General features: G+C 33.9%; 1 protein-coding gene across 2 annotated transcripts in view; it reads left to right on the forward strand.

Moving 5' to 3' along the window:
- The window catches only part of Actn (alpha actinin), a 173,565-nt gene that overhangs the window by 128,665 nt on the left and 17,149 nt on the right, over positions 1-27,751 (forward strand). Inside the window, exons 3-11 of one of the 2 annotated variants that reach the window (XM_069843319.1) lie at positions 4,482-4,656; positions 6,466-6,626; positions 7,098-7,183; positions 9,937-10,029; positions 11,097-11,327; positions 13,124-13,422; positions 14,114-14,285; positions 14,958-15,194; positions 23,982-24,066. In XM_069843319.1, the coding sequence (XP_069699420.1) occupies positions 4,482-4,656; positions 6,466-6,626; positions 7,098-7,183; positions 9,937-10,029; positions 11,097-11,327; positions 13,124-13,422; positions 14,114-14,285; positions 14,958-15,194; positions 23,982-24,066 (1,539 nt within the window). Of the gene's footprint in view, positions 1-4,481; positions 4,657-6,465; positions 6,627-6,734; positions 6,821-7,097; positions 7,184-9,936; positions 10,030-11,096; positions 11,328-13,123; positions 13,423-14,113; positions 14,286-14,957; positions 15,195-23,981; positions 24,067-27,751 lie in introns of both variants that reach the window. The other variant, XM_069843318.1, reaches the window with a different exon arrangement.

The following is a 27,751-nucleotide window of genomic DNA, read 5'->3' on the forward strand; positions in this document are numbered from 1 at the left end:
CATGTATCAAAATGTCCCGATTTCTTGGGATATTAGGCATTTACAGCTGATTTTCGTTCCTATAAGATTGTTGCATTTAGTCTGGATTGGAAGATAATTCCGCACAATCTAATACAGACATACTTACGAAATGGAGAAATGACTCTAGTACGCATGTTCAAGGTAGAAAATTAATTCTCGTTGATGTGTCAACAGAGTGACGGGTGCCATGATCATAATACACAAGTTAGGGCAGGTTTGATCACAAGATACTTACTGAATCATATTCTATTCTCTGGACTCAGTTCATGCACTTTGACTTCAGTTTGGTGCCATTCCGTATTATGTCCACTTTGTTCCACTTGATGCGTCGTTTCGGCGGAAAAGTAGAAAAAAGAAAGATTTATACGACCACTTCTACGACAAATATAGATATCAACCAGGACAACAACAAAGACTTGTAAAATACCGCAGCCCCTCACGTGTGATAAGATCTGATGGCCCTGGTTATAAATCACGTAAACGTGTCTGTATTTTCCGAGAACATTGACTGGAATCTTTTGTGTAGGTAGGTTAGGTTAAGTTGGGGTTAGTTCAGATTACGTTAAATTAGATCAGTTCATATTAGATTAGTAATTACTTCAATAAGATGGATCCTAGTTTCCATTTCTTTTATAAGGGATTTATACTGTTTTTCAACTTGTTTTGTGGTCATTTTGGCAAGTTTTTGTATTTTTTTTTTTACATATGAAATGTTGTGGTTGTTAAAATATACATATACTATTCTAAGAGTACTATTGTTGAATATGCGGATTGATAGGTGGAATTAATTAGTGCAGTGAAATTGTCGGTGATCGTCCACTTCTGCTTCGGCATGTGGCCATGAGGCCAGCAGCCGGCTGGTCGGTCTTGGCCCTTCGTGGGCTGTAGCGCCACGGATTATTAATAAAATTGTCAGTAACGTTTGTGTCCCTAATTTTTACTTACGAAAGTTGGCAAGCCTGGAGATAATGAAATTGAAAGGAAAGAAGAAATAAATAGAAAGACAGAGATAGAAATAAGGCTGAGACGAACAATAAAGAAAGGTCAGAACCTGTGACAGCTAAGGATATGGATATTATAGTGTCAGTGGTATTAGATGTGATTTTAAAATGTGGGGATGTGATCAAAAAGTGCAAGTAAAGTGGAACTGTAAAAAGGAAAATATACAGGAGAGAGAGGAAGTGTATGATCAGAGATGTAGAGATAAAATATAAGTATTTATAGGAAGTAAGAATAGTGAGAGAGGATTAGGTGTACGTGGAGTAGTGAGAAAGTGAAGTGAGCACAAATTAGGAAAGAGTGAACAATAAGAGTGAAAAAGTGTTAAGAGAAGTGAACAAGTGACAGCATAAAATTAGTACTAACATTTGAACATTGGAGCAATAAATGAATATAAGAGAAAGATAGGAGGAAATGTAAAAGAACAAATAGGATAACTAATACATTATGATAATTTGTAGAAAAAAAAGTGAAATTGAGATTTTAGTAAATATTAGTTACAGGAAAAAAAGGGGGGGGGGATTGAAAGTAGTATAGGCTACAATATTAAGATGAACAATATTAAGATATTAAGATGAATGAACAAATAGAGAATAATAAATGAAATGTAGGAGAAATATGGAAGGGAAGATTAGACCGAGTAATAAAAAGGTACATAGTGTAAATTGGAATATTTGTGTAGATGTGTACTGCTAATAATGTGTTATTTTAATAATATGTTAATGGTGGCACTGGATACGAGAAATGTGAGGTACATCATTACATATAAAGAAATGCTGTGACGTAAATATATATCATATCATATCATATCATATATACTGGTACCTTCCTTTTGTAAAATCACTTCACATTACCTGAGTTCTCTATCTTCTGTGATTTCCAAAGAGTATCATCCTCAATGGCTGCCAAATATATCACACTTCTGTTTCATGCCACAATTCTTATGGACAATCTTGCTGATTGGCAAATTTGTAAAACATTATATAGTTCCTAGCATAGAGATGCTAAATATATGGTACTTTATGCTACTTTTTACTGTTATCTCGTGGATAATTTTATTTTCATTTTTGCAAGTATTTCCTTTTTTAAGCAAACATTTCGTGTTCTTTAAATACCTTAAATTTTGTTTGTATAAATTTGATTTGTGATCTAATTTGGTATTGTAAACCAAACATTTTTGGAACATGCAGTACATACCATGTATAGTGGGTTTCTATCACCACAGTATGGCACATCCTCAGGTTGCGGATAGAGGAGATGGCCTCCAGATATGGAGGGTAGCTGCAAATATATTGAATGAGCAGTTGCGGACAGTCGATAAGGAGTGGTCCTCCAGCTTGGGGCTTGGGTGAAGGGCTAACAACCCATCACCGTAAAAAAAAAAAACAGCTTGTTACGAAACTTCAAAATAAGCTTCGATGGGATTGATTCTCTGGTATGACCACAGCAAAGGAATAAGGTTATGAGATTTGGTACTTGGAATGTAACAAGTCTATATAGATCAGGAGGGGTAACATTAGTAGTAAAAGAACTAGCTAGATATAGAATAGATTTTGTAAGAGTACAGGAGGTTAGGTTAGATGGGAATGGCATATCACAAATAGGAGATTACTTGTTGTATTATAGGGAAGGAAAAAATAATCACCAATTAGGAACAGGATTCTTTATCCATAAAAGAATAAAATTAGCAGTAAAAAAGTTCAAATTTATTAGTGACAGGTTATCGTATTTAGTACTTAAGGGTAGGTGCGATGTTGTAGTTATAAATGCTCCTACAGAAGAAAAAGACGACCATATAAAGGATAGCTTCTATGAGGAATTGGAACACAACATTGATCAGTTATCTAGATATCACATGGAAATTTTATTGGGGGATTTCAATGCTAAAATAGGATGGGAGATATTTTTAAACTGACTATTGGAAAAGAGAACCTACACGTAACTAGTAATAATGATGGAATTAGGTTAGTCAACTTTGCGACATCAAAAAATTTAATTGTCAAAAGTACAACATTCCCCCACAAAGATATACATAAATATACTTGGACTTCTCCAGATGGATTGACACACAACCAAATAAATAACATCTTGGTAGATAAACGGAGATATATTAGTATAGTAGACATTCGAACCTTCAGGGGAGCAGACTGTACTTCTGACCATTATTTGGTAATTGGGAAGTAAATCCCAAAAAGACAAAGTATATGATTGTCTCTCGTGACCAGAACATAGTACGAAATGGAAATATAAAAATTGGAAATTTATCCTTTGAAAAGGTGGAAAAGTTCAAATATCTTGGAGCAACAGTAACAAATATAAATGACACTCTGGAGGAAATTAAACGCAGAATAAATATGGGAAATGTCTGTTATTATTCAGTTGAGAAGTTTTTGTCGTCCAGTCTGCTCTCAAGAAACCTGAAAGTTAGAATTTATAAAACAGTTATGTTACCGGTTATTCTATATGGTTGTGAAACTTCGACTCACTTTGAGAGAGGAACACAGGTTAAGGGTGTTTGAGAATAAGGCGCTTAGAAAATATTTGTTGTTAAGAGGGATGAAGTTACAGGAGAATGGAGAAAGTTACACTATAAAACAGTTATGTTACTGGTTATTCTATATGGTTGTGAAACTTCGACTCTCTTTGAGAGAGGAACACAGGTTAAGGGTGTTTGAGAATAAGGTGCTTAGAAAATATTTGTTGTTAAGAGGGATGAAGTTACAGGAGAATGGAGAAAGTTACACGACATAGAACTGCACACATTGTTTCTTCACCTGACGTAATTAGAAATATTAAATCCAGACGTTTGAGATGGGTAGGATATGTAGCATGTATGGTCGAATTCAGAAGTGAATATAGAGTGTTAGTTGGGAAGCCAGAGGGAAAAAGACCTTTGGGGGAGGCCGAGACATAGATGGGAGGATAATATTAAAATGGATTTGAGGGAGGTGGGATATGATGGTAGAGACTGGATTATTCATTGCCCAGAATAGAGACTGATGGCGGGCTTGTGTGATTGAGGCAATCAACCTTCGGATTCCTTAAAAGCAATTTGTAAGTTGTTGTAATAGTACAGTTCACTTTATTTCATATGTAATAAAAATATTGGTCTTCTCAGCTAATTTTGAGTAAATGTTTTGAGCAAGTTTTGGCTTCGGATAATGTACTGGTGTGTTGTCTGAATAGACATTATTTTATGTGCGTGCTTTCTGAATTGATGAATACAAAAAATTCGTAGAGAACACTTTCAGAGAAAATGTACTCAGCATCTCATACCCCTATTTTCGGTATTGGAGAGCCGAAAAACTTGTTTTACCATAACTATCGCAATATTTTCACTGTGCTTAATATAATTAGAAAGTATAACATTCTTTTATTGCCTGCAAGTCCAAATTGAACACTAAATATTACCGACTTGAATATTTTTACAAATTATACATATTATTACGTTCTTTTTACAGAAATTGTGGATGGAAACCTGAAGATGACCCTGGGTATGATTTGGACTATCATCTTAAGGTTTGCCATCCAGGACATTTCTGTTGAAGAGATGACAGCTAAGGAAGGGCTGTTGCTATGGTGTCAGCGCAAGACAGCACCGTACAAGAATGTCAATGTGCAGAACTTCCATCTCAGGTACAATGGATGATTCTATATTGTTGCAGCGTCTCTATATTTTCATATAATAATGTTATATTATTCGGAAAGAAATATAACATAATATGTCTACAGGTGAAAACTCTTGAGAACACTAATCAGTTACATTGCCATCTAACATTGAATTCAAACACATTGTTCACGATTAATCATTACAGAAATTAATGTAATGATGGCCACTAATGATAGTAGATGATGACAAAAACCGTAGAAAATACACTTGCAGAATTTCTTCTCTAAAATTATTTGTACTAAATTATTATTATTATTATTATTATTATTATTATTATTATTATTATTATTATTATTATTATTTATTTATTTTATTTATTTTTATTTTTTTCTTTATTGTGCTAAAACAGCGTGTTCCATTGCATACAAGATTTGCAATACTACATGCTATGTTTATGTTACATATTTTATAGTTCATAGTAGACTATTGCGATATACAAAGTCGGTTAAAATAGATATTACAATCCAAAAATTAAAATAAATAAAAATTATCTACTCTACACAATAGATGATCAACTAGCCAGTTATAAATCGTATGCTTAAGTACATTCTAAATATATTACAAATCCACAATTTAATTAATACATTACAAATACACATTACAAATCCACAATTATGTATATCTATAAATTATCTATGTACTATATACAATAAATCCGCTCGCCAGTTACAAAGCTTATGCCTAAATACATTATAAGAAAATTTTGTACAAGTGTTGCAATATTACATGCTATGTTTATATTTCATATATGTAGAATAGTTCACAGTTCTTAGTTATTTAGCAATATGCCATTGTAATAAATAGAGTCAAATTAAATTATATCTTACAAATCAAAAATTTAAAATATGCATTACAAATCCACAATTTAAATTGTACCTTACAAATTCACAATTTAAAATATTATACATTACAAATCCAAAAATTTAAAATATGCATTACAAATCCACAATTTGAAATTCCAAATCCAAAATTTAAAATATGCATTACAAATCCACAATTTAAATTGTACCTTACAAATTCACAATTTAAAATATTATACATTACAAATCCACAAATTTAAATAAAATTTTCTACACTATACAATGGATGATAAGCTAGCCATTATTATTATTATTATTATTATTATTATTATTATTATATGGAATGTTTGTCATTACAATTTAGAGTTTGTCATACATTTTGATATTATAAACTTAAATCTGTACAAAATCGTTCATTCTTCTGTTTTAATTACAGCAAAATAATTGCTGACGTATAAACTATATCTTTGTTATACACAGACTATTTCAATACAAAATGAGTTTGTGTGCAGTGTTAATAATCTACATTACAAATTACGCATGCTGCACTTTTTTTAGCTATATTTTTAAAAATACTTGGCTAATACTATTCTATTTTGTAAGAATTCTTTGAATATCTAATGTAGTATATACTTATTTTATTTAATCATTGCTGAGGGATGTAGCGCCCATAGATGTAATGGAAGTATTGTTTCTTCTTCTATTTTTAAAGAAAACATTGGGTGTTAAAATGATTTAATTTCAATACGAGCATCATAATTATTTAGAGGTATTGGGTCACATCATTAGTTGTTTTGATTCATGTTATGAAATCTATTTCACTCCAAAGAAAATTTTGCTAGTTTTTGTATGTTTTGTCAAACTTATTAAAGTTACAACGTGATAGTATTACAAAAGATTTTGTGTTGAATTCTGTTGCACTCCATTAGCATTACATGAAACATTCAGAAATTGACATGATTTGTGGTAACACAGCTTCAAGGATGGTCTGGCTTTCTGCGCACTTATCCATCGCCATCGTCCAGACCTGATCGACTACAATAAGCTCAGCAAAGACAACCCATTGGAGAACTTGAACACTGCATTTGATGTGGCTGAGAAGTACCTCGACATCCCAAGAATGCTGGACCCTGATGGTAAGTTGAGAGAACACAAAGATAACCTCTTGTCACGTCTCCACTGTCATATTGACGTGATTCTCCTGAATAAAGTTGACATGATGTGATAGATTGACCATATTTCAGATCTGATCAACACTCCCAAGCCAGATGAGCGTGCCATCATGACCTATGTGTCTTGCTACTATCATGCCTTCCAGGGTGCTCAGCAGGTAATCTGTTGGAGAGAGTTGTGGCTTTGTGCTTCAGGCATAACCCTGCCTGCCGTGTAGTGAGTGGCATGGAGTGACAGTCCACCCCTCTTTTGAATGAGCTCGCATGTAACTTTGCTGTAGATGTTAACGAAAAATTGTATAATCTAACAGAGTTTTACTTTCAGGTGATGCCAGTTATGTGTGGCAGCTCTGTATTTTAACATAATCTAACAGTTGCTCCCTAACCTAACCATAACCAGGTGTGTGATGTTTACTGCTTGTTCGCATGCTGCAGACCTGGTAAACACTGCGATGCCAGATGAACGTGCTGTGATGACCTACGTCTCATCATATTACCATTGCTTCTCAGGCGCACAGAAGGTACAGAAAATACATACATACATACATACAATAGTAGACAAGTATTGTATGTCAACCAGGAGAAAAGCTAACTGAAACACCTGTAGTGTGCCATCAGTATATTAAAAAATATATATTCATTCTAGAAACATTTCTAGTACTTCTAATAAGTGTGTTTATATTCTGCACATATTGGAACTAATAAAGTAAGCAAGTGAGCTCAAAGTCTGAGATGAAGTTGCTCTCAGAGAAACTGCCATTTTACTTAGATGATTCTCAGTTATTATTGTTCCCTGATGTTATTATATATTACTTGTGTAGTGACGACGCCATGAATGCTTGTAATTCTACCGGCTAATGAAGATCTGATCTGATCTGATATTTTTTATTTGAAATTACACTCCAATAGCAAACCTGGAACCTAAGTCCTAGTAAAGCGTACTTTCACAATCAATGAAAGATTAAGATCCCATTATAGAGCTCTTCACATGGTCGACATACAGTAGTACATTCTCAGAGAAACAAAACTTATGTTTAAGTGATTGCTATAAAAGTAATATCGTAATTTTTCTTACATTATTGCAGTTAAGAAGTAGTGATATCGCTGTTGTTGTTGTTGTTATTATTATTATTATTATTATTATTATTATTATTATTATTATTATCATCATCATTATTATTATTATTATTATTACCGGTATTATTATTATTATTATTATTATTATTATTATTATTATTATTATTATTATCGGTATTATTATTATTATCGGTATTATTATTATTATCGGTATTATTATTATTATCGGTATTATTATTATTATCGGTATTATTATTATTATTATTATTATTATTATTATTATTATTATTATTATTGTCGTCGTCGTCGTCCTCATCATCACCATCACCTTCACCTTCATCACAATATTATTACGAGCAGATGGACTCTTTCATTACGAAATAATTTATATTATGTCGACCTCACTGATCCAGTGGCAACCATACATACCTCTGAAACCAAGATAAAAGAATTCAATCTCTGCCACTGGTGAAAAATTTTTAGGCAGAAAGGTCCCAAAATATAACTTTCATCATCTCAGGAAATGGAGCCATTACTCCATGCAGTAGATTGAAAGCACGTAAAAGATCTCCACATCCTTGCATGTATAATGATACTCGCTGATGTATGAGGTACACAAATTGAAAATGGAGTATAAACTTAAGTGATATCAGTTGTGAAGTGTGGATTAGTTGTCAAATGGTGGGGTCACTCTCTCTCATACTGTCTCCCTTACGCTTATCCTCTCTCAACACTCGTCTCTCACTCGTAATCATTCTGTCTCTCTCACACACCCACTCTCTTTCATACTCACTCACTCACTCTTTGTCTCTTTCGCACTCTCTCTCTCTCTCTCTCTCTCTCTCTCTCATACATTCACTCCTTATTTCATACTCAGTTCTGTCTGTCGTAAATATTGCACTGAAATAAATCCATTTTAATTCAGTTGCTTGATTGGCCAAAACTGTCATACTACAGTCCAAAATTTTCACTTTTTCTGTTTGTTTTCTTAGTAATGATGGAATTACGAAGAATAAGATTGACGAAGCCATGATTTGTAAAGATCTTTATGGTGAATAAATTACTATTACTACTTTAAATTATTTCCAGTTTGTATTACATTATCAGAAAAGTGTTTATATTAATATCATACATTTTTCTTTTAAACTGAGTAATAGCTTATTATAGTGTTATTGTCGAGCCACACATACACCTCATTCTTCTTTACTTCACTTACTACAAGAATTGAATAAATGACATTTATTTTGTATTGTTTCCCATATAAGAAGATCTTATTAAATTTTAATTAGTTTAGTACGTTACAAATATGAAAATTGACAGTTAATAACGAGTGGAATTTCAACATTGAATTTCAAATTCCTTCAGCAGAACTTCAGGTGACACAGTTAAACACACGGAAAAAACTACAGTGTTTAATCCCTACAAGATTTGGGTGGCTAATTTCGAAGTATAAATTTATTATTATTATTATTATTATTATTATTATTATTATTATTATTATTATTATATCAACATATTTTATGATAATGCAAGCACATATAGAATGTTTGTTCAAAGTGGAATATTGGAGAGTGAATTAAGTAATAATGAATTCCTTTTACTAGGTTACCAGTTTGAGTTGTGTTATCGTGTTATGACGTTTGCTTCTACAATTAAAAGCATGTTCTGTAATGTGAAAATATGATCTGAATTTTTATCTGAAAATGTGCTTTTCTTAATAAATTTTGATTGTTTGTTTTTGTTTAACAAGATTCCTTACATTGCTTGTAATTAATGTTGTTTTCTTGTTCTGGTATCTGCTGTTGTACATTTACTACAAAATAAATAAAATGTGTTATTTGATGAGTTTACGTGTATGAAATAATATGTACAAGAATAAGACTATATTTGCACATTGTTATTAGAAATCATTTGCCATAAACTGTTTATAATTACTTAATCAACCTAATGACTTCATGTTCGATAATGCAAAAGTCTAGCAATAAAACGTTAAGTAGTTGAGTATTATAAAATAATGTTCTAATGGAAAGAATTTTTAAATTAATGTCTGTAAATCTTTCAGGAAACTCTTTTCGAAACATTGTTCGATTGTCAATGTTAATTTCTGAGATATTAGAGTTTTTAAATAACATAGAATATGGTACTTGGTTGTTCACATGTTTACCCTTACTTGAATGTGATTACATTTCATTTGTAGGCAGAGACAGCTGCCAATAGAATCTGTAAGGTGTTGAAAGTCAATCAGGAGAATGAACGCCTGATGGAGGAGTATGAACGGCTGGCTAGCGATGTAAGTATTATGTTCTATTAATGTGTTCAGTCTTTCATAGATTTTGTAATACTATTTGAGGTTAAATTTATATCCAGTTAATTTCTTATAATTAGTATTTCGTATTTTATCCATCTTTATGTAGTGTGTTACACCTCAAAAAAGTTTTATTTTGCTTGCTTCAAGTTAGATAAAATCTTTCTTTTCAGTAACCCATTCTTTGTATCCATATAACAGAACAGAATCAAGTGGTGTTTTATAAAATTTATCAATGTAATATATTATCCTTTTGCATATTTTTTCTCAAAATTCTCTTAAGTGTCACTAACATAATAATTTTATTCTTTAATTCATCATGTATAACCACCACAGTGGCTCAGTGATAGGGCACTGGGCTTATAAGCCAGGGGACCTGGATTCATATCCTGGTTGTTCGGCCCTGAAATTTATAACTTGCATTGGGCTAGCCCATGGTCAAAACAGTACAAGACTTTTCTCCAGGTACTCTTGTTCCCCTGTAACATCCAGACAATTCTCCGTCATCATCTTCAGAATTCTTTTCGAGTGTAAAGTGGATTCACTGCCTTTGGTTCACTGTGGATAGTCTCTGATGAACTAAGTGGTCTATGCTTCTCAGCACTAGTGACATCTATGAGCGTGCTCATAGAATTTGGGTAAATAATGACAAATTAAGGGCCCTGTACATCACGTGTGTAAATTCCTTCATGAATGGAGACATATCTCAAAATTTAAAATTGTTAACTTGTTCTGTTCTGGGATTGTGAATATAATATTTACCAGATAGCTCTTTTTCAGAATATGATCATAACTGATAGTACTGATAAATTTCGAATACACAATTCGTAGAATAATAATTTAAATTTAAAATAGGTAACTTACTGTACGCCCTGAAATAACTTTATGTGGCTTTGTAAAAAAAAAAATATATACAATTTATGGCATTTAGTTTTATTGCGAGTATACTGCTGCTCTAAAAGTCTTTGAATTATTGCTTATTAGTTGTTCTAATTTATATTCCGCCTTTAGAATATATTGGAGTATAAGCATGTGTTTTATTGCATACTTAGCTATTGGAGTGGATTCGCCGAACAATGCCATGGCTTAACAGCCGCCAGACTGACAACTCACTTGCTGGAGTGCAGAAGAAGCTGGAGGAATACCGTACTTACCGGCGCAAGCACAAGCCTCCCCGTGTTGAACAGAAAGCAAAGTTGGAAACCAACTTCAACACCTTGCAAACAAAGTTGCGTCTGTCTAACCGACCAGCCTACATGCCCACTGAAGGTAAAATGGTTTCGGTGAGTAATGTTTGAGTCATACCAAAAATGACCATAGTCTATTAAGAATGACTATTGAAAGACAGGCTATACTAGAAAATGACTGTGCTGGGAGAAGCTAGCTCTATGAAAGTGGAGTGAATGTGTTAATAGTAATTGCTTGTGGCAAAAAGATAATGGTAATATTAATAGAAATGTTGTGATACCTACCTTATAGAGTATATAAGATTTTGTAAGTATTGGAAGTGTTTAAGCTAGAGTGAATATAATTAATGCTTGTGGAATGCAATTCATATATCTACAGTGCCTGGGAAAAGTGACTTAAGTCAGTTTCCACAAACCTTTTTTGATAATTTATTGACAACTTACACTGGTTTATGTCGATTTGATTTTTTTGTGTATGAATTATTATAATGGGAGAAATACTTATGTCTCTTTTTTCCAAGCAAGCAGATGTTCCGTAAATTGTCAATAAATTATCAAAAAAGGTTTGTGGAAACTGACTTATATCACTTTTCCCAGGCACTGCAGATATATTTGCATATATTTCTCGTTCTGTTACTCTTTCCTTAATTCATGACTCATAAGTCATTTAACATCTTAGAGTACACTCTGGGAAGGGTTGTAAAATTTCTTGGAAATATTTACAATATGATTAATTTATAAGGAAACCTGCCGTACAGTATTAGTCATTGGCACTCACACAATTCTTCTAACGGAATACGCTCATATAAACTGGAGTTGTTAACTAATGTATTGGTCTCGTGCTTGCATACTATGTCCAACATCACCAGAATAAATTTTATCATTCTCTAAGAACTTAATTCACTGGAATCTTCTAAACTACGTATGAAGGAAAAGTGTTCCATTGAGGAGGAGGTGTGGTCAGCTCCACATTCCAATTATCCTTCGTCTCAGTAAAAGCTCTTTACTAAATTTTATGGGAAGTTGAATGAACCTTGAAATCATTCTGAAGGTTATAGTGCCTCCACTATACCTTGAACCTTAACTATTCTCATCTATACTATGGTGTTGCTCTACCAATAGAGTCAACTCATTCCCATATAAATTAAGTCACATTACATTTTTTAATTTTATATTAAGGATACACCAAGATGAAATTTCAGTTTTGTAAACCAATACAGGTAGATGTCAAAAATTTAGTACAGTTATTGTGTTTTTTATAAATAGTGTGTATACAAATTTTCATCTAAAATGGTTTAAAAATGTATGAATTATTAACATTTTTTTTTTATTATTTAAATAATTTTTGGAAATGCCGCTATTACTACAAATTTTAACATTTTTGCCTGAAATTCCTTTTTTGTAACTTTCAAATTCCCCAAAACAGAACTTATTATCCATTGTTTTCATTTCTTTTATTTCTCCTCAAAACAAATTATACTGTCAACTCTAAAACAGCCAGAAAATTAGCAACTCCTGCAAAAAATAATAACAATAATAATTAATATTTAAAAAATGTGAGACTTAAAGAAAATCTTGATAGTATGTTTTGTTATGTATTAAGGAAGTTTCACAAAAAATCATTCTTGAAATTTTAAATGAATATAAACATATAGATATGCCTAAAAATGACCGCTGAAACATTCAATTGAAAGGGCATAAGTGCATGAAAACTGCTCCAGAGCTTCCTTAGACAACAAACAATTTTTTAATTCTGAAAACGAAAAAATGTGTTATTTTTTTAATACCAGAAATGACAAATTTTCACCTTTAAGCGAGAATCATTCTTGAAACTCTCCCTTTCTAGGTCAGATAAAGTAACCCATATTTGATGACTGCTTTTTATAATTTAGGATATTGCCAATGCTTGGAAAGGACTTGAACTGTCTGAGAAGTCATTTGAAGAATGGCTCTTGTCTGAGATGATGAGGCTGGAGCGCCTGGAGCATCTGGCTCAGAAATTCAAGCACAAGGCTGATATTCACGAGGACTGGACACGAGGCAAGGAGGAGATGTTACAGAGCCAGGACTTCAGACAGTGCAAGCTTAACGAGCTAAAGGCTCTCAAGAAAAAACATGAAGCCTTTGAGTCTGACCTTGCTGCTCATCAAGATCGTGTGGAGCAGATTGCAGCCATTGCTCAGGAACTGAAGTGAGTCAATATGAACATCTATTACAGACATACAGAATTTTGATTAGAAATAATCTGTGATTTTTAATTAACTGTGATGCTGGTACCAGCATATCATTGCATATAGCCTAGTAACTGTCATAGTTGTCAAGAAGTCTGTTACGATGTAAGAAAACTTGTTCTATTGTGTAATCATTGAATCTCATTGACGCACAGTTTGTGACCTCTTCAAACTCATAAAATAACTATTGCTTATCTATTGTCAGTGAAACACTGTTCATTGTCAATATAAGACCAGTTGTTCCAGTCTCGTATAAAGCTATACCAAATTATGTGGTGAGGTAATTTCTCTCCAAATAATATTAATATTAATCTCATTTTAATTTTTCAGTATTCAGATTTTTCGAGAGCTCTGTTACGTTTTTGTAGTAATACATTTGAATTTTATGTTTCATTATTTAAAGATATTCTTTGACTGGAGAGTAAAATTTAAACATATCATCCTTCGTTTTGTGTTACGTACTGTTTCTTTCAGAGTATTATAATTATTATTAGATTATCAGTTACCATTCACACTATGTAGTTCTAGCTTGAATGGTTTAAAAATTGTGTACAGCATAACTGTAGGAAAAGTATTGGTACTATCCCTGTGTTACGAAATATTAAAAGGTAACATTGAACTTTTAAAAGCTACTGTGTAATGTGTGAACAGCACCCTGGAGTACCATGATAGTGCATCAGTCAATTCACGGTGCCAGAGAATCTGTGACCAGTGGGACAGGTTAGGTAACCTGACTCAGCGCAGGCGTCAAGCTCTGGATGAAGCTGAGAGAATCCTGGAGAAAATAGATATTCTTCATCTCGAGTTTGCTAAGCGTGCTGCAGTAAGTTATTATATTGATCCTTACTGATGAAATAATTAATTATTAGTTAATTATTGGTTTTATATAGTTTATTTTCTAACAAGTTACCAGTCTCTTTTTCTATTATTTGATCACCTTTCTTTAGCTGATGTTACTTCCAGTGAAAATGTATATATGTAATTGTTATATGAGAAGAATATTTGATAAATGATATTATATGATATATTAACAAATCTCTTCCAATGAGTATATTTCAGAAATTCAGAAATTACGAATACATAAAACTTTGGATATCTGCAGATCATAAGTTACTTCCATTGTATTAATTCTATCATATTATTGCCGGATAGTAAAAGTAAACTAATTGTAATATTTGAAATAATGCATGACTACAAGCCTAAAGACGATACGTAAATAATATGACGAGATAATGGAATGAAAAGAATAAGAATAATTTTATGATTTACTATGTCGGAGAAATAGCAAAAGAAAGTAAAGTCATTATTTTTTCGACTTGCCTTTCAAAATAAATTTTTACTCCTCTCAGCTTCTCATTTTTCGAGAGTCACTATAATTGATTAATGAGCAAGCACTAGAGATAAAAAGAGGGGCTTCAATTAAGAAAGACATGTAAATTACATACAAACAAGCATAAATATGTGTAATGTATTTATTTTTTTTATTGTTCTATAGCCATTCAACAATTGGCTAGATGGCACTCGGGAAGACCTTGTGGATATGTTCATTGTTCACACAATGGAGGAGATACAAGGTCTTATTGATGCACATAACCAGTTCAAGGCAACACTTGGTGAGGCAGACAAGGAATACAACTCTATTGTAGGACTGGTGCGCGAGGTCGAGGCAACAGTGCAGAAGTACCAGGTGCCTGGAGGGCTGGAGAACCCCTACACTACCCTCACAGCGAATGTGAGTATTCTTCCATTCTCGTACATGCATACTGTAATGTAAAAGGAAATTGTGTTTGCTTCCTGTATCCTAATTAAAAATAGTATGTAATCCACGTGATGCGCAGAACCAAGACACTACAATAAGATTTCACATAGAACAACAAATATTATTGGAGGTATTTAATACATTACCCAGTAAAAATAAACCTTAATTTACTTCACAAGACTGAGAATGATTTGCTGAGACCGTAACAGGCCTTGGGCCTTATTCTTGTTTGGATGATGATGATGACGATGACGATGACGATGACGACGACGAGGATGATGATGAAGAATTTACTTACAAATATTCACTTGTCTTCACTCCCTTCCATGCTCATATTTCTCTCGATTTTTCTACTTGAAGACCTTCATTTCATTAGTAAGAGATTATATGTAATTCTTAACTTTTAATTAAATATTGAATTTCCTAGTTCTAGAAAAGATACCAGTAATCATATAAATAGTTGTATTATTGCGCTACAGATGTTTTTCAAATGCTCAATAACATAAATCCAAAATCTCACATTTCGAAATATGTTAAGATTTGAAAATCTTAGAAAAATTTGGACGAGGTTTGTAAGATTTGGAGATACCAAATATCGAAACATGTTAATCTTCAGTAAAATTTGTGTTTTGATGGTTAGATATTCATTGTTGTTTAATTTCATTTTTTTCGGTATCTAAAAGAGCATTTACCGTAATGGTGTAGTACTCTAAAACAAATTAGTATCTTCACCCTTATGTCATTCCTCAACATTATTTAGTTCATAAATGATTATTCATCATATCTTGTGAATTTTGTAGTGGACACACAATTTTATGCGAGATCTGGGTTGATTATTTATCTGTATTGGTGCAAAAGTACACAGAAACCATTATCAGACGTTGTTTCTCAACTTTCTTACGGTTGTGTGAAGATATGATTTCTAGTGGGTACTGTTTTTTATTTCCATGTCTGTGCTGTAACATTACCTCCATGTTAACACGAAGGATACAGAACCATTTATAATATTGAGATGATTGTAAGGAACAGTTATTTTTTACTGGGAGGAGACATAGAAGGAACTATAGTCACTCATTCACAAATAAAGTACTTTTTATATGTAAAGTTGATTTTTTTCTATTTCTTCAGCAATTTGATTTATATTATCACATCACATATCTTGTTGGTTTTTAATAAAACTGTTGGTTGTAACCTTAACATTTGTTGGTACTACATGGTGACACTAATATAGTTTATTAAATGTCTGAGTAACTATATGTTCAGTTTTGAGGTAGTGTGCTGGACTCATGATCAAGATGGCCCAGGTTTGATTCCTGGTCGTGAAGTCAGGGGGATTTAATTCGGATCTCTTCTCAGGGACTGGTTGTTTGTCCATTGTCCCAGTGTGTGTGATGTCTTGCAACAATCCTCGGGTACCCTGACCTAGTAAACGGGAGAGTCCTGCATTGTTTACGTATATTCAGTAGAGTTGTGGGTCTAGGTACAATAAGCCTCAGGCTGCGGTGCCAAAATTAGTAGTAAAAAAAACTGTGTGTCAGAAGATTTTAATTTGCTATTATATCATTAGAATTTAGATACTAGCAGTTAGCATATTATTCTTAACACAGAAGAAAATTGGAAAGCACAGATTTTTATTAGTAATATTGTACATTGTACAATGCTTAAAACATGTGAAAAATGTCAAGTACAGAACAAAGGATAAACTTCTTATAACTTTTTGTCGTAATTTGGATTTTAAATTAAAATACCTGGGGTTTTCAAGTTACCATTATCAAATAAAAATTGTTTTATTGTTTTGCTTCATGCAAAGAAATAATTTTGTTTTACTGACTGCTTCATGTGATATCTGTAGTGCTGCACATCAAATAGAATAATATATGGACTCTTTCCAGCTTCATTATCATGATACTAAACATGCACAGGTGCATATTGCATTCTGCTATATTTATGGAAGGAATTCACAAGAAAAATCTTTACAAAACGTCTGCACTCTCACTTATTGATCTTCAGTGAACGAATGTCAAGATACTTTCCATCTATTTTCTACTACTTTGTGCTTTACAAATTGTGTTATATAATTGCATAGGACTAGGAAAGTTGCATGTGCAGAGAATATGGAATACGTGCATTATATTGAGAATCACTAATTAAACTGTAGATTTTGCATCTTGTAATGTGTGGGAAATAGTAGTATAGTGTTATGGAGTCATTTGTTTTATGTAGTGATTCTTAACATTTTGTGCTGACAAGGAAGAACTGGATAGCAAATTTCAGGTAGGTTATCCAGAGCTTAGTGGATCATAAGAAAGATTATTCTCACATGAAGAGATGGCTAGCTGTTTAGGTCTTGCACACTTGTTCGCATGTGTAGTTTAATTGTTTGGCTTTTGATCACATTTGTTTAAAATTAAAACCTTCAGTAGTTATTTATTTGGTGAGTATATTACCTTACAACGTAAGTTCGCAAATGCCATTTCATTTATTTCACGTCTATATAATTCATTTTAAAACTACATTTCTGCCAAAAAGTCCCTTAATCTTTATATTTATTTATTTGTTTTCTAATTAAAAGTCTGTATTCTTAAAGCAGTCCATAGAAGTAAAACTAATGTGAAAAAGACTTATGTATTATTGAATTATTCTTCTCTTTCCATTTTTGGCTAGTATTGTATATATCAATGGGAGCGCACGATAGTGTCACGATTAAGGCATAATGCTGTAAGCCAGAAAGTCGCGGGTTTGATTCCTGATGCGGTTATGGATTTTTCCATTGATCTAATCCTTTCAACAGCACTATGGCCCTATGGAGTCTACTCAGCCTCTAACAGAAATGAGTACCAGGGACATTTCCTTTGGAGTAAAGGCAATGGACACATAGAACTGACATCCATACTGCCATTAAATATCTATTGTCTGTAAAGGTGGGGGCCTTAACCTCTCGCCATCCTCTGGTCTGATTTGGCCTATACCTGTAATGTTACTTTTATGATAGTACACAAGTCTACAAATTATTTACCTGATTGTATAATATAATAACATTTTTATTTGTAATAATATATAAAATTTATCTGCTATAATCACCAGTACAACAACTAAAAATATATATAAATCAAGATTTCAGGTATAACTCCCTGTAAAGTTGATTTGAATAATTTCGAGGGAAAAATTGTTCCGGAGCCGGGTATCGAACCCGGGACCTTTGGTACGTTAAACCAAAGGTCCCGGGTTCGATACCCGGCTCCGGAACAATTTTTCCCTCGAAATTATAAAAATATATATATTCAGCAAACTACAGTTTATAAAATCTCTACACGAGTGCCTCTTGTAGCTTGTAGGATACCAAGGTGTTAAGCTGTCTTCCCAAGTCTTGTAAAAATCACATTGGACATGATAGATGCCACTGATGGACTAATTCTTATTATGAGTTTATTCATGTTGCTCATTTTTCTTGCATATACTCTGTCCTTTACATATCCCCACAAGAAGTTCGTTGGTGTCATGTCAGGGGAGTAAAGAAGCCATGGGATAGGGTCATCCTGAACGATCTATCAGTAGAGAACTTTTTATCGAGAAATTTATGCACATTGGTGTCCCAATGTGGTGGTGTCCCATATCGTTGAAATATCATGTAGTTGCATTTCAAGTTGAACTGCATAGAATCTTAACATATCAAATATTTACTTGTGTTAAGGTGTTTTCTTGGAAGAAAAATAATCCAATCAGTTGGTAGTAACAGAATGAGCACTAGACATTGATTTTAGGGTTGTCTTGTACATAATCGATGAAAGTAGAGGGGTTCTGAGATCCCTATGTTCGGCAATTGTGTCTTTTATCAGACTGACACGAATGTCATTTATCAGTGAAAACAATATTAAGCAAGAATTGATAATCTTCATCAATGCATATAAGAAAGAGAACGGCAAATTGCTCATATAAAGACTTACTGTGAGGCCTACTTCGTTAAACAAATTGCAGATTGTAAGCATGTTGCGTCAATTCCTGTGCATTATCTTAGACATTGTTATTCCTTGTGTACCAGTACTTAATTCTTTGCTCCTGGTAATTGCTTTTCAGTGTTGTCAATAGTTTCTCTGAAACAAGTCTTCTTCCTGCTCTTTTCTGTTCCAATACAACCTCTATCTAGAAATGCTTCAGTTTTACCATCTAAGCTACTATGCAGTTAGAGTGGGTTTTTGTAAACTGAATGCTGTAAATTTCTCTAGTTCCTATATTGATAACATGAAATGTAATTAAATTTCATAATAAGGTGAATAATTTGTAAACAAGGTATACATTTCTATCACTTGCTTTCGGAAAATTTGCTTCTGATGTCAACCAACACAAGACTGTATGTAGTTCATATAACAGCAAGTTTTCAGTTAACTAGATTGTATTACTTTCTTTAACTTGTCAGAAAAAATGCCTTTTCGAAACTTCCAAACAACACAATGCAAAACAACGCAGTATACTTGCTAAGTACAGGTCCGTACTGTATATTGTCTCAATTGTGAAAAGAATATAGATAAATTTCTACGTATAATGTAATTTGAAGAATTTTCAAATATTTAAGAGAAAGTGATTTCTGATTACTACTGTTGTAGCAATAAGGCAGAGAATGATAGTGATACTCTTGTTCTGTTCTTACATTTTTTTTTCCATATACTGCAACAGGAGGACTTTAAAAATAACATCATTTAAATAGCATTTTTATATTTGCATGAATTTTCCTATAATGTAATGGGGTGTAGCAGAATGTATGGTACAAAAATTGTGATGGCTTATTGAAATAATATTCAGAAGTATGCTTTATTTTCAATAATGTACAAACATTGTGCGCATTGTGTGTGTCATTTACATTAATGCCATTTGGTTGTTATTTCTTAAAAATTATATACGTTAAATGTCTTCCTGCCTTCACTTCACAATCCTGTAAGCGACTCTAGAAGCTTTGTCACCTTTGTTAGCACATCCTGCGGAATTTCCGCAAGGATGGTGGCCTGCACTTCCCTTTAGTTTGCAGATGAGAAAACTCTCTTTTTTTGGTAACTCCAGAGAAAGAAATCTGGAGCTGATAGGTCAGGAGACCTGGAGGTCAATCGACAGTACCAAAGCATGAAATGAGTCGGCCTTGAAACAACTGTTGCAATCTGCACATGCAGATCGAGCAGTGTGAGCTGTATCCCTGTCTTGCTGGCGCTATACAGTGACATAACACCAGGAAGGTGTTAACCATGTGGTGATACCTTTCTGCATTAACTTCGACAGTACACCTATGAGCATCTTCAAAGAAATGCGGTCCAGTAATGCCAAAACTAGCCATACTGCACCACACTGTGGAGTGGAGTTTCGTGCATTATTGAGTGTGGGCATCTGACCAATACTGGAAGTTTTGTTTGTTGATAAATTCTGTTAAATGAAAATGTGCGTCATTGGACAAAAGTAGAATAGGCAGTATCCGTGGTTGTCAGCAATCATTCCCCGAAATTGAGCACAGAATGCCATTCTCATCTGTTGGTCACTACAATGTGACTCCTGCACTACCTGTAGCTTGTACCTCAATATGCAGTGATCACTAGCATCTGTGCATGGTGCCAGACTGAATGCTGAGGATGTTGCTGCAAGTCTGCTCCAATATAATGCACATTCTCTGGCCTTCTGACAGTTCATGACCTACCTGGCAATGTATGATTTTTCACTGTTCCATGTTTTCTCCAACACTCAACCCATCTGCCAAAAATAGGATGTTGTCGAGGTTTCTCTTGGTATAACAAATTTGCACAGCAATAACACTAGGTAAACAAGTAAAAAGCCTCCATAGCTTATATTCATATCTGCTGAGGCCAGCAATTCATCGCAACTAAAATGGCATACCACCATCACCTCCTGCTAATAATAAATAAATGACTTGTGCGCATGCAATTTTGTGCAGAATTACCCACTGAAAATGTACTAAACATTCTGCTCCATCTTGTAAAATATAAGTACATGTTCACTTAGTGCATACCAGTACTACCCTGCACATTCTTTGGATTTCCAGTATGTAGTTAATGTTAAAAGTGATAATTATTAAATGTTTGGTTCCCTTTAAGAATTCCGTACAGTTAAATAAGCTGTTTGTTTCATCATTAGCCATTGTTATGCAGTTCGATATTTGTGTTTATAATTGAATGGGTCACCCCAATAACGTTGTAGCAGCCCTAAGTTATAAGGTTAAGAATGTTTGGAAAAGTATTTTTTAACAAAATATCCACACTCTAGAAGGTTTAGTTGTGTATTGTACAGACCCAGAAACAAAATTCGGCTACCTAATTTTTACCAAGTTCCAGATACAGTGCATTGCGCATGTGCAGTAAACAAGAGTGCCTTGTATGCTACTTGTGGACAATCTTGCGAAGCTTGTTGCCTACATTGACTCGGCCCATTTTTTAATTTCATATCTGTACTTAAATCCATGAATTATATAGATTTAATTATAAAACTCAACTAAATCTTCTAGATTGTGGATATTTAGTTAAAAAATACTTTTTCCAACATTCTGAACTTCATAACTTTTGGCTGTTATAACGTTGTTGGGGTAACCCATTCAGTTAATACTTACTTGATATCATTACTAACAGATGTTTCTGGAACTAACCCACTGCTCTTCATGACGGCATTTGGTCGCCATAGGAATCCACTGCTGGCAGCATCCTCAGAAAGCTCATTTATATATCAAATGACTAATAATTCTACAAACTTTTTTTTTAATGAAGCAGTTTTTTTCCATCTTGTATATAAAATATTAATTTCATTTAAGACGATATTTACAAATCTTGTACCGATTTTTCAGTACCGGAATACTTTTGGTGTTACAATGCGGTATTATTTAAAGCTATAATTTCAAAAATTAATTACATTCTACGACTCAATTTATAGAACTTCTTTATTACACGATATAAAAAGTGCTCACAAGTTTATATTATGGATATAATTATTACATTGAATTGTATAGTGCATACATTTTATTTTTCCATACTGGCTGAGGTAGAGCAGAAGCAGCAGTGTACAGTACAACTGTCCACACATGGACATTAAAAGATAAAGCGTTGCACTGCAGTATCCTGACCCATCCTGTCCTTTTATGGTGATGGTGGTGATGGAAATTATTATTATTATTATTATTATTATTATTATTATTATTATTATTATTATTATTATTATTATTATTATAATAGTCAAATCCCTCTTATCCGGCACCCAAATAACCAGTAATACCAAAACAACGACACTTTTGGCTAGGGCAAAAATAAATAATCCTTCATGCCAAAGGGAAGAATCGGACAAAGATGCGAGTGGTTTTCGTGGATCGCACATGCAGCATATTGTGTTCACTCTTTACATTATTTACGCGTGAAAACATGACAGAAAACCCCGTTATGTCCCTGGGGTAGATTGCGTAGTGTCAGTAAGTTGCCGCTTGGAGTCCTACAAACAATGCACAGAGACGATATCTTTAAATTTACCACTTGAACTCGCCCGTTTCGAGGGGGTGTTAGATGAGTCTAAATAAGAAAGTGTGAAATTCTCTGTTCCTATAGCATATGAAAGTTTCATTCATGTGATAGATAACATTATGGCTACTACCGCTAAGCGCAAGAGGAACATCCTCACACTGAAGCAAAAGCTGAATTACTCGAGAAAATGGAGAGAGAAGTTAGTAGATCCAAATTAATGGACGAATATAAAGTTAGAAGTTCAACTTTATATGATATAAAGAAACAAAGGCAGTCAACTTCGGTGATTCATAAGTAACACTGAATCTACGAAAGTTGCAGAAAATTGGAAAACTGTACATCAGTCCCAATGTGAAGGATTGGATCGTGTTCTATATAAATGGTATGAAGTGTCCGCAGATCAATTTATTAATCAGTTCCAGAAAATTGTGTCTGAGAGTAATGTTAGTGCGGAACAAATATATAACGCAGACGAGACTAGTTTATTATGAAGGCGTCTTCCTACAACAACACTGATGTGTGCGACGGAAACCTCGCCCAAGAGCTTCAAACAAAAGTGATTCAAACAAAAGTGATTGTGTAGTAACTGTTATGGTATGCGGAAATGTTGCAGGTACACACAAAGTGACATTGATTGTGATGGAAAAATACCGAAATCCAAGGTGCGTCTAAAACGTAAAGAATCTTCCTGTCCATTATCAGGCACAAAGGAATGCATGGATGGATTGCCACAACCTGGGCTGTCAGTGTTGCCACATTAGGAAGTTCGTACGAATTTCATGTTCAGTGAATATTCGAACCGAAAATTAGTGTATTTTTGTGTTAAGTGATGTGTTTTAATAAAGAAAAATCCACACAGTTTTATTATTTAGTTATGATTAAGTGACTGAGAAATAAGCTTTATATGACTGCAGTTTCAACAAGTTGGCATTATAAAATACGAACAGGTCATTTTTTTTAATACTTTTGCAATTATCCAGCAAAATCTTGTATTCGGAACTTGCCTGGTCCCATTGGTGCCGATTAAGATGGATTCTACTGTACTGACAACTACATTCCTTGTGTCAAGTCGAATGCCTTTCAGTTCTAATGTACATTATCAAGCTAGTACCCTAACAAGTACTCCTTTACTAATGACCCAGTCTTTAAGTTGCACAAAAAAATGAAAAAGTGACTATCAGAAGCATCCTAGTTCCAGAATTAATTTATAAGCATAGTAGACGTTCCATAGATAACTAAAGTATGTTCGTATACAATTATGTTGCAGGATCTTACCAAAAAATGGTCAGATGTGCGGCAGCTTGTACCCCAGCGAGACCAGACTCTCCAGGCAGAACTGCGGAAACAGCAGAGTATCCTTCAACACATGCGTCTTCATACAACATATGTCTTATGAATGATTCTTACAGTGACTGTCCACACTGTGAAAATTACTTTCATTATCATTACAGAAGTGCACCTAGCTGTTTCAGTTGTGTAATACAGTCACATTCATACCTCTTTGATTGTTCTTAATAAGCCCAACTGGTCACAGGCATAGCTTAGGCGGTATTCTTATTTTCTGACTGATCTGGAGCTGCTCTCAGGTGTGGATTCGAATCCCACTTGAGCTGATTACCTGGTTGATTTTTTCCCCGAGATTTTCCCCATCTATAAGGCGAATGTCAAGTAATTCCATAGGGAATTCTCGGCCTCACATGCTAGATACAATCTCACTATCACCAATTCCATTCATGCTAAAGAATTTGGTACGTAGTTGATAAAGTGTTATTAAGTAACAGGTTAGAAAAAAAATTCCAACTAAGGTTAAAAAACTTGAACAAATTGAGATATGTTCAGATAATCTTTTTATATAAATATTATGATTATGGAACATCAAATGCCAATCAGCCACAAAATGTTACAGAAACCTTTATAAATAATACAATATTATGTACACACACCAAAATAAAGTTTGGAACCAACAGTTTTTTATATTCTATTGAAGTTAATCATGTTGCTGTGGTTAGGAATTTTAATAAGCAGACTATTGTTTTGCAGGATTATGTATAACATTGCATAATTTAATTCTATCAATACACGATATTAAACCGTTTTTCCCTTAAAATGAAGAATATTGAAGACATTCTGACAAGTTTAGTATGTCTGAACATATAGCAACAAATGATTGTATACACATTGTCATCTTTAACACTGAAATACTGAAACAATTGTCTTTAGAGACAATTAATATTAGGTACCCTCCACAAAACTGGCTTCATTTATACACTGACAGATCCTTGATCTCCAGAGAACAAGGTGCCGGTGCAGGTGTTACGTGCTGTCTCTTCTCACTTTATAGATCTCTTGGATATGGAACAACAAGTTTTGATGGTGAAATCATTGCAATAAGTGAATGTCTCAGGAATCTTCTATGCCACATCAATAAATTTAGGAATGCAGTTATATTGTCAGACTCCAAAGCAGCTATTCTATAATCATCTCTAAACACACACCTTCATCTCAAACAGCAGAAATAACTAAAATGCTCTCTCAATTATTATCACTCAATAAAAGAATTGTATTCCAATGGATACCATCCCATTGTGGAATCCTGGGAAACGAGAATGCGGATGCTTTAGCAAAGAAGGGCAGCACTGCTACTTACAGACCTGTTACTAAATCTACGTATTACTCTGTGAAGAGATTTATTAAATCTACATACTTAGACTTCAACAAACAAAATTTGATAACACAGTCTCAAAGGAAAAAATGGAACTCTCTGCATCAAAATCCACAGTTAATTCCCGATTTACCACGAAAATCGTCTGTAGCTGCATTTAGATTGGCAACAGGCCATGATTGTTTGGCCAAACACCTGCATAGAATTGGAATATATCAGTCCCCTAACTGCCCATTGTGCAACTCAAACCAAGAAATGGATTCGGAACACCTCAAAATCTGTGCTTCAGTGGCTAGTCATGATAATATCTTTGAAAAATATTGGAGTGCAAGAAGTCAAATGACTTTATTGTCAAACGCCTGGCATTAGAAAACAACAACAACAACATTGTCATCTTATGTGAACAAGAGCTAACACATAGTCAGATTGCCCTGCTTGTTGGCATTAGCCATAATACTGTTGGAAAGATCTGGAAGCCTTATCAGGACTCAAATGGAGTAGCAGATAGGCCCCAAGAAGGTCATCTGAAGGTAACCACCCCAAGCTGAAGACAGGTATTTGGAGCATCTAGTTCGTAGGGAGCCAGAAACTAATGCTTCAGAGCTACGAAGTGCTTTCCTTTGGACCACTGGAAAGCGCACATAAGCACTCAGACCATTAGAAATCGTCTTCCGGGATGAACATGCATACAAGGCACCCATGCGTATACCTCTCACTCAATTGCCATCGTCACGTGGCTCGTTTTCAATGGGCAAGGGATAATCAGAGATAGGAACAAGAGAGGTGGGATTCTGTGCTATTCACAGATGAGACAAGGATTTGTCTAAGACCTGATTCAGGAAGAGTTCGAATCTGGAAAGTACCTGGTTATGCAGTACTCACCCGCCATCCCATAGAATACTATAGGCAGGGAGATGGAAGTATCATGTTTTGGGTAGGCATAATGCATGTCTTACGAACACCCCTAGTGCCATGATAGGCAATATGACGAGATTGTCCAAAGTCTTGTCATCTGCTGTAGGAACATTTTGGTGAAGATTCTATCTTTCAAGATAACAATGCCCAGCCACATCGAGGAATGAACGAATTCAGGCCGCTGGAATAACCTATATGCAATGGTCTGCTTACTCTCTGGATATGAATCCCATAGAACATGCTCGGGACCAGCTAAAGAATGCCATTCGCTATCGTCAACAACCTGTTCAAACCTTCCACGAGCTCAAAGAGGCTGCGGTCCAGGAATGGGATAATCTAGATCAGCAGCGCCTCAACAACCTAATCGAGAGCATGCTAAGACACATTCAGGCACTTGTAAGAATCAGAGGAGGCATGATGCATTACTAAAACAGTTTCTTTAAATGTCCATATTGCCAATTGCATGTAATTGAACTGACAGTTTATTCTCCTTACAGTACTAAGTTTGTCTTTTGTTCATTTCTGCCTTAATAAAAAAGTTCAAGGTAATTTTTGTTAAATATTTTATTATACAGGGTGAGTCATAAGTATGTTTTGAAAATGCATGAGCGTGTTCCTGGATCAAAAATAAGAACAATTCCTTATAAGAAAATTTGATGGAAAATGCTTATTTATTGAGAAAAATATTGTTTTCATAAGTATCTGATCATATTATTGTGTTGTTTTTGTTTTGATTTCGTACCAGTGTTTGTTTATAAACAACACAGTGACAAGACAGTAGTACATTGTTTTTATTTTGATTGGACGCTGTGGTCCAGTGCCTTGGTCACCCAGATCACCCGACCTCACCTCATTAGATTTTTACCTTCGGGGTCACTTGAAGGCTGTCATCTATTCAACACCAGTAAATGATGCAGAGAAGCTATTGCAACGTGTTGAAAAATGCATGCCAATTGATCCATGATGACAATATGGTGTTTGAGTGAACTCTCCAGTCGTGTGTACGTCGTGCTCAGGCATGTGTAAACAATGGAGGAGAACACATTGAGCATGTTTTGTAAACGCTAAGTGACAAGTTTCCAAACATGTACTCGTGACACAACAAAAAAAGAAAAAAAAAAAACAAAAAACAAAGTATGACCATTTCTCCAATAAATAAACATTTTTCGTCAAATTTTCATATAAGGAATTGTTTTATTTTTGATTCAGGAGCACGCTCACGCGTTTTCTAAACATACTTATGACTCACTTTGTATATGGTTAAAGTAGTCACCAGGGTTCCTTATTCAAAGTCAATTAATACTGAAATATGAAAAGGCTCTTAAAGTTTGTTTAGTTCCAAACTTTTTTGATGTGTATATTTCAACTTATAGGCTGTAAATTTTATTATATACAAAATTCCGTAATACTTCGCATATTGTATTTGTTGTAGTTAACTTAGCTTTATAACTACATACAGT

The sequence above is a fragment of the Periplaneta americana genome, chromosome 13 (assembly GCF_040183065.1).
Source record: "Periplaneta americana isolate PAMFEO1 chromosome 13, P.americana_PAMFEO1_priV1, whole genome shotgun sequence".
In the NCBI taxonomy this organism is placed as follows: domain Eukaryota; kingdom Metazoa; phylum Arthropoda; class Insecta; order Blattodea; family Blattidae; genus Periplaneta; species Periplaneta americana.